Genomic DNA, 9,202 nt, shown 5'->3' with positions numbered 1-9,202 from the left:
AAAGCTACACAATCATGGACTGACATTATTATTATTATTATTATTTTTAGTGACTTGGTTTAATATGACAAAGTTAATTGACCCAGCAGTTCTTTCTCCCACTGCCTTCTCAGTACTCTGCACATATAAAATCACAAAGAGCAGAGACTATGACTTATATTTCTTGATCTCTAGAGTCTATCACAGTGCCCTGTACCTATACTTGTTGGACAGTGGGAAATGTTCAGAAGATATCTTAGGACACATCATGTGAAAATTTTACAAAAATATAAAATCTGTATAAATATTTGAGATAAGAATTTGTACAACTTCTAATTTTCCTCAAATTCTTATTGAAAAGATATTAGTAAGTCCAGCATGTTGTAATATATTGTAATATTTTATTTATTTTTTTAATAACTGAAAAGCAAGAATGCCATGCATTGCTTGTTCCAATAATATTCTTACACAATGTGGTCTGAAGTTGGTTTTAAGTAAGGCACTTAATGTCTAACTCTATTAAAATTTGCAAACACTGGTTGCCTAAGGCAGACAGAATCTTAATTTGAATTTTAAGTGGAAAGTTAATTGTTTTGTAAATTAATCAGTAACTGTGGCTTAGCTCTATTTGCCTGGTTAATTACTTTTCCCTGTCCTGTTAAACTTCAGCTTTACAAGAGAAAGTTATTTTTTGTGCTTCCGTTTTCACTGTTTGCTCATAAGGGTGTGTGTGTGTTTTCCATGGGTGTGGCTTTTTCACTCATAAATTTCCATCTTATTTTTCTTTAATTGAACAATGGCTTTTGCTGTGGGAAATGGAGACACCATATCTCTCTTCCTTCTGCTCAAAATGCTATTGAAAACCTGACATGTGCAGAGCATTATTCCAGAGAATGGCAAGAGATAAAGCTATAAAATGACACAAGGAATGGGTTAGATTTGGAGTCAGGTCTATGACATAGTGGATCAAGAAGATGGCCTCAGATGTCTGAAGACTTGAGTTCCCACACTGGCCTTTCTATCTGTTAGTCATGGGGCTTTGGGCCAGTTGTTTAAACTTCATAAGTCCTGGTTTCCTTAACAAAATTGATATAATGATTGTACTATTCTAATAAGGCGATTGGGAGGATCAAATCATAAAATTAGTTACTTATATCACTTAATAATCTTAATTGTTAATATAACAATAATTATTGAATAGCTCTCATGATTAGCATAATAATATTAAGTAAAATTTCTTAAAATATGTTATATTAAGCGTAGGTAGTCATATCGAAGATATTTCCTACTTTTTCTTTTCTCTTCCTTTTCATAGTTAACCAGACTTAAACTTGATGTGAATTGCTGTGGATTCAAAATAAAATTATGAGAAGTGCTCTTTTTTGATCTTGTTCCTTATCTGATGGTTACCATTTGTAGTCCTGATTAATGTCTCCACCTGGCGAGACATTTGTCTCCTTTCTTAAGAGTGATGATGTCTTTCTATCTAAATTCTGTCACGGACACTTTGTTCTCATTCAAGGGTGCATATCATCCTTTGCATTTCAGTAGGATTCAGTAGGATGATTACATGAAATTAAGAGATTTTAAAATGTGTTTTTCAAGCAATTCCAAAAATAACCATGCGGAACACAGTTTTATCCAACTCAAAAATGTATTTATTTTGGCTTTTGGTCAAAGATAGAAAAGCTGTTAGTGAGTCACTGAAAAGAACAATTCTAGAAGGCTAATGAAGATAACTGGAGCATACCACCTCGGTTGGTCACCAATAAGTCCCTGTAAACACAAAGGGAAGTTTTCCCATATTACAGTAAGCTGAGGGCACTGATACATGAAGTCGTTCACTTCATTGCACTGAATTTGTTTAATTCTTGTTTTAGCCAAATACATGTTCAGTGGTGGTTAGATTATTAAGTATCATGACCTAGTCTGTAATTAAGAAACCATCAAGTTGGAGACGGAGATTGATAAGAAAAATGTGTCAACTCTCTGAAACTCTAAATAAGAAATAACTGCGGTGTGATTTCCCTAGTAGAAACTTCTCTGGATAGACATCTAAAGAAATATATTTAAATTTCAGTGAATCAGATATTTGAAAAAAAAATCACAAAGTTTAGCCATGCAAATAGCTTTCAACGATGTGCTAGCAAGCAAAAAAATTGTCAAACAAATTTTGTTTTGTCATTATCTTTGACCATGTGTGTCAATATTAGAAATTCCCCTTCTCTAGTTTCCTTTGGGAGACAGCACAGGAAAGAACATGGGTTTTAGGTCCAAATCTGGGTTCCATTTCAGCGACTGGAGCAAGTGAAAGCTCTGTGGCCTTAGAAAAGGCACAGTCACTATGGAGTTTTAATTTATTCAATTATAAAGAGGAGCTAATAAGCCCTGCCTTCTAGGGATGTTTTGAATATAAGGTGTAGCACATGTAAGGAACCTGAGGCTTGGGGAACATTTAATGCTCAGTAGCTATTACTATGACTAGCAAATTCCAGCTCCTTTAAAAAAATTTCCCAAATTATTACAATTAGGGAAGGTTCATGTCAATTTTGTGCATAGAAATTACTTGTTAATTTAAAGAAAATAATATCACAGTATATAGCTTAATTTTTTAAAAAGTTATTTCCCTGGATTTCCAGTCCTTTAGGGGGAATATCAATTACACTGCACTCAATAAAGCATGCAGACCTATCTCCCAAAATATGTCAGAATTCACCACAACTCAGATTTTAATTTTAAAAAGTACAATGAAAAGTAGAAGAAAGACAAAATCATTTCAATAACCATTATTCCTATTGTCTATTTATATTCACTATTTTTTTTTTCATCCTGGAAAAAAGATGACTCCTGAGGCAATAATAGACCCTTCAGAATTATGTGAACTTAATTGCTCGGATTTGTTGGTAGCTAGATGTTATGGATAGCATGTTTGTGTCGCCCCAAAATTCATATGTTGAAACCCTAACCCTCAATGTGATGGTATTTGGAGGTGGGGTTTCTGGGAGGTAATTAGATTTAGACGAGGTCATGAGAGTGGAGCTCTTCTGATGGGATTAGCGTCCATATAGGAAGAGAAAGAGAATAGAGCTCTCTCACTCTCTTTCTGTGCCATGTGGGGGCACAGCAAGAAGACCGCAAACCAGAAAGAGGGCTCCCACCAGAACTCTTCCATCTGGCCCCCTGATTTCAGACTTCCCAGCCCCCAGACTGTGAAAAATTAATTTCTGTTGTTTAAGCCACCCAGTCTATTGTATTTTGTTAAAGCAGCCTGAACTGGCTAAGACACTAGACAGCTACTGTACAGGAAGGAGTTCATTTTTAAGCAAAGCAATTGAGTGTAAATTTTAGAGAGGTGGGATTGTGGAGGACTGCTAATGGATACAGAACTTTAAGAAGAGAGAACACGAACAGCTAATCATCATGCAGGACAAATAGGATAGTAGTTGAAGAACATGTAGCAATGCACAATATTGTTTTGGGAACAACAAACAAAGAGATCTATTGATGTGTTCACTTGTTTTCTTAGGACAAGATGGTCAGCCAAGTACAGTTTATTTACAGTGAAAAATAATTAAAAATAAATACAGGGTGAAAATTGTCAACACAAGAAAGAAAATTAAGTACAAAAACAAATCCAGAAAACAATAGAAATTGGCAACTGCTTGACTGGCAGAAGCAAAGATTATTTCAAGTAGTGATAAGAATTAATAGGAACCCCAGACTAAAGCGTTGTTGGTTAGGATTAATTGCTGTAAGAATAACGATGACAAAAACAAGGGCATCCTGACAGTGACATTGTATGTTTTCATTTTTAAAAAGAAAGCATTTGCATGTGTTATGTAGTTATCAGACCATTTAATTTAGTAAACTTAATTGCTAAATTTAAATCATCCTTCTGATAATGTAGACGAAGGGAGATTTCCAGAGTGAATACAGTGGGTCAACATGAACATGCTTTTTTCTTTCTTGGGTTCTTGGTAATATTTTGGTTCTTCCATAGAAATGCAAGTACAAATTATAGAAAAATCTGTGCAGGTTCCTCTGTGCTCTGTAGTTTTGAATTAAAGAACAGTAAAAATGTTATTAATTTCCTAATTCTCTAACCATTACTGCTATTTGAATTTTGCAGGCAAGTGAATCATCTTAGTAGGAATGTAGTATTATAGAAAAGTAGGTAAACAGTTAACTTGACTTATTTATTTATTTATTTTTTGGTGAGGAAGATCAGCCTCGAGCTAACATCCATGTCAATCCTACTCTCTTTTTTTTTTTGCCGAGGAAGACTGGCCCTGGGCTAATCTCTGTGCCCGTCTTCCTCTACTTTGTATGGGAGGCCGCCACAGCATGGCCGGCGAAGCGGTGCGTCAGTGCACACCGGGGATCCAAACCTGGGCCGCCAGCAGCTGAGCGCGCTCACTTAACCACTGAGCCATGGGACGGGCCCCGTAAATTGACTTTTTAATCTCTGAATTTAGGCCTTTCGGGCCCTAGTAAACTTGGTATTACCATTTTTCCCTGTCTTTCTCATTTCCAGTGATCTTTAGAGCACAGTTAATTTCAAAATATCACGGGATTAAATGGATCACTGTGCGATAAGAAACAAACCTGGGTGCCCTGGGGTTAACTGGATCCTTGTCTGATAAGAATCCTACCTGGATGCCCTGGGCTAGTTTCTGCAAGGGCAGCTAACTCTATAATTATTCCAATGTGAAACTTGGGTTAGCTTCTCATTCCGATCCTAATCTTTTGGTGGGGACAATTCCAGTGGTAAAGTACTAATATTTTTGAAATGAGGAAAATATTTTTGTGTGAAATAAGGTCCTGGTAAACCTCAGCGCTTAAGGAAAGAGTGTTGGTGGTACATGAAGCCAACAGACGCGTCAATGCACACCTGGGAGGCAGTTTCCAGGAAGGCCAAGATCTCAAGTACGTAGATACCTATTTGTCTCAAATTTTCCCATTTTTATCTGGATATTCAGCAATATGTAAACAAAGCTCCTAAAAAACATGTCACACACAAATTTTGGAAAGAAGTTGCAATTTTATTTTCAACAAACGTATATTTTTTAAATTTGTCGTTATCTCAACCAGTCATGTCATTTCTTTTTCATTTTCCAATTCTGGCAGTCATTCCCCTTTCCCAGGTTAGCAATTAAAGATAAAGAAAAAAACGTGCTGTTTTGATTGCAACTCTCCTTTGGTGGATACAGATTATTTTTCCAAGGTTAACCTATTTCCCTCTCCACCACAAATCTGTGCCAATACAAGCCTGAGGGAGAAGATGCTATTTTCTGTCAGCATTAGGGACATGCTGTAGGTTAGTTCTTAACAGTTCAATGAATGAGGAAATTACTGTAAATATCAAGTTTTAATTTTTTCTTACTTTCAATATGTCCAGTCTAATAAAATAATAACAACTTGGACTACTATACATTCCTGTTTTTTTTTCAGAAGACAGTTTACTTTGGCATCTTCCTCTTTCCCTCCCTAACACGTACCATTTTTGTTTTCATAACCTCTATAAACCACTCACATTTTTTGGACCATTAAACTTTCAAAGTTTAATAAGTGAGAGGGAAGCACTTTCTCCCATACTCACATTTAAGGTGGTACAGGAAGCAGAGAGGAAGTAAAATTGTAAAGAAGAGATCATATTTAAAATGTAAAGATGAAAGGAAATTATTAAAGTACAGCTTGAAGTTTAGAAAGACAGGACAGAGCACTCGAGGTGATGATCTCCAGAAGAAAAGTGCTAGTGGAGTACTGTTTTCCCAAAACAACGTGTATGTTTATTTTGGCACCATGGTGTCATCATCATTATTTTGAGAAGAGACAGTTCAAATTGCAATACCCTTGGGGGCTTCTATCACTTCCTGCAGACATAGTAGTAAAGACAAGTTTAGCTAAAACCTAATATAATTCAATTCAATGAATGTAGTTACCTTGTCTTGTAAATGTTTTATTTAGAAATATCAGTCATTTCTATAGACCAGGACTCTTGTACCATTTGCAGAATTCTAGTTGCTTCTAGAAATTCAGAGAAAGACAGAGCAGCAAAGATAGAGCCACAAAATATACCAACAATCTGTAAATCACTTTATCATTTAATTGCTATTGTGAGTGCTTGCTACATAAGAAAATCATATGGATTCTTTTTGTAGTTTGGCAAACTTTTTTCTTACAAATCAAGATTATCAGAAAAATACCAACAAGTAGTTTTCCTGGCTCAAAACAAAACAATATGTGTTTGGTGCCATGGAGGAGGACAACTTTGTGTATTTAATTACTTTAGCCTTATTTTGTCCTCTGGCATGATCTGTTCCCTGTTTTCACCCCAGTTGAGCTTGCTTTAAAGTTGTAGACAAATTAAATCACCCACTGGGATCATATGTGTCCCAAAGAATGTGGTTTCCCAGGTCTGAGCAAATCTATCAACCCCCTACTCTCCTTTCACTTTGGCATTTTGACAGTCCTAGTAAATTTCTTAGGCAGATATTTTATTTTATATCTTGGTCACAGCAGCTCTTACTGAGTTTCACAATTGCTCGAACAAGGTGCACCTTTCACATCACAAGGGATTGGTGCATTTCTTAATGATTGTGCAAACATTCATAATTATGCCTGCAGGGAAACGTACTGCTGTCCTCTTGGAAAACTGAGAAGTACAAAGAATGTTTATGTGCAGGTCCAGCCGTTCCAAGTATCTCTTGTCAGTTTAGACACACTTGAGTTACCATCCCCCTCTTATTGGCTGAGAAAGTTGCCCCACCTGATTTGTAAGTTTACCTGTCCTAGTCAACAGGGGGGGCACCTCAGCCAGCCAACACTGGATTTAATCTAGCTAGAAGTAGCAAAGCAGCTCTTATTTGAAAAACCACTGAGTTCTGAGTTCATTACTACAGGAAAACTGTTCTCTCCTGGGGCACAGAGAATCTTGCTTCAGAACCAGCCTACCGGCTCAGGAATCCAGTCGGATAAAACCCATCCTGGAGGATAATGGCTACCTATGTCCTGCAAATCGCCGGCCTGGTGCTTGGTGGTGTTGGCATGGTGGGCACGGTGGCTGTAACCATCATGCCTCAGTGGAGAGTGTCTGCCTTCATTGAAAGCAACATTGTGGTTTTTGAAAACCTCTGGGAAGGACTGTGGATGAATTGCATGCGGCACGCTAACATCAGAATGCAGTGCAAAGTCTACGATTCCCTGCTGGCTCTCTCTCCGGACCTACAGGCATCCAGAGGACTCATGTGTACGGCTTGCGTGCTGGCCTTCCTGGCTTTCATGATGGCCATCCTTGGCATGAAGTGTACCAGGTGCACTGGGGACGACGAGAAGGTGAAGGGTTACATCTTGCTAACAGCTGGAATCGTCTTCATCATCACAGGCATCGTGGTGCTCATCCCTGTGAGCTGGGTTGCCAATACCATCATCAGAGATTTCTACAACCCAATAGTGGATGTTGCCCAGAAACGTGAGCTTGGAGAAGCCCTCTACATAGGCTGGACCACAGCGCTGGTGCTGATTGCTGGAGGGGCACTGTTCTGTTCTGTTTCTTGTTGCGATGAAAAGACCAGTAGCTACAGATACTCCATACCTTCCCATCGCACAACCCAAAAAAGCTACCACATGGAGAAGAAGTCACCAAGCGTGTACTCCAAAAGTCAGTATGTGTAGTTGTGTACATTTTCTAACTTTACCTATAAAACCACGCAGATGACTAAAATGTCCACTATTTTCTACAAATGGAACCCAAAGGAACATTGATTTGCCGTTCTTAACTGCCTAACATTAATCACAGGAACGGTGCACGAGCTATTTATGATTCTCTAACCTATTTCAGCAGAATGAGATATTACACACACTGCTTTGATTGTTCTAGGAAGTACAGTAATTTGATTTCTAAAATGGTGCATGCATCTTTTCCCTTTATCAGTTACTTCAAAATGACATGGTTAAAGACTATTATTTTACAACCATGATTTCTCTATGACACGGCATTATGTATGTAGATGAGAGTGGCGTTTATATCTCGCATAAATAGAAACAGGCTTGTATGCTTCTATTTTAAATGAAATACTGATCCATTAAACTGAATAAATAGAATTCAACTATTGCTTTTCTGGGGAATCGGGGATAAGATTGAAGAAGGTTAACATTAATTGTTTAAAAACAGCTTAGTGTTTAATGCACTTGATTTATAATGAAGGTTAAAATGAAGGCTTTAATCAGCAGTGTAAAGGAAATTAAATGGCTTTCTGATATCTCTTGTTTTAGCCTAGGAGTTAGAAATCCTAACTCCTTTATCCTCTTTCCCCAGAGGCCTTCTTTTTCTTGTATATTAAATTTACATCTTTTAAAAGGCAGATATTTGTCAAGGGGCTTTGCATTCCAACTGCTTTTCCAGAGCTATGCTAAGAAGAAAGATAAAACTGGGGTCTAAGAAACATTAAAGACTTCAGGAAAAGGAAATTTTTTTTCCTGTTAAGTTTTTCTGGTTGGAGAAGAATGCATTTTGAGAAGAAATCATATGTATATATATATATGTGAATATTTTAATAACTATTTGAATACAGACTTTGGGCTTTTATCAATATAAATAACAGGACAGAAAAATCGTGTCTTGGTTTTTATTTGCTTACCCAAAAACAAACAAAAAAATTGTTGTTTGTGAACTCTGTCTGCTCCTCTATGGATACCTAAGTCAAAACTGTCATTTCAATCCTGCCAAAGATACATTTTTTATTTGTTCCATTTTTGTTCAGTTTTACTAAGGTATAGAAATACTATATCTTTGTATTTTGCCCAAATTTGATGCAGCTGATAGTCCAATTTACAAGTTTATATCTACATTTTTCTAGCTTAAATGACTACATGTCATTTGCTTTACGTCCTTTGTATTAATAAACTGTGCTTTTTGATATTAATTTGATATTCTTTCTTTGTTCTCTATTTTGTTCTGTTTTATTAACTTGTAAAGACTTTTTAAAAATGGATATTTTGGGCTCTCCAATTTCAAAAAGAATATCAAGGCCACATTTTAAAGATAAAGGTAGATTTGGCATTAATTTTTGAGAATATAAAATACTGTAAATCATTTAACAACAATATACCTTATAATCATTGGATTCATACACTGATATTTGATGCAGATAATACGTTTGTAATTTATTGAGATAATATTGTAGGTTCCAACAAATCTATATATTGTAAATGTTATGTATGT

The 9,202-nt window shown here is 36.4% G+C and overlaps 1 protein-coding gene across 1 annotated transcript; it reads left to right on the top strand.

The window, feature by feature from the left end:
- The first annotated feature begins 6,975 nt into the window (after window positions 1-6,975).
- Window positions 6,976-7,653, top strand: CLDN8 (claudin 8). Its single transcript, XM_058523384.1, has one exon. The coding sequence runs from the start codon at window positions 6,976-6,978 to the stop codon at window positions 7,651-7,653; it is 678 nt and encodes a 225-aa protein (XP_058379367.1).
- Window positions 7,654-9,202: the final 1,549 nt, after the last annotated feature.

Source organism: Diceros bicornis, chromosome 27 (genome assembly GCF_020826845.1).
Source record: "Diceros bicornis minor isolate mBicDic1 chromosome 27, mDicBic1.mat.cur, whole genome shotgun sequence".
In the NCBI taxonomy this organism is placed as follows: Eukaryota; Metazoa; Chordata; class Mammalia; order Perissodactyla; family Rhinocerotidae; genus Diceros; species Diceros bicornis.
This window is presented reverse-complemented; position numbering and strand designations above follow the sequence as displayed.

What these genes read in the sequence shown, in the direction of transcription:
- CLDN8 (XM_058523384.1), top strand. Translation starts at nt 6,976, where the DNA reads ATGGCTACCTATGTCCTGCAAATCGCCGGCCTGGTGCTTGGTGGTGTT.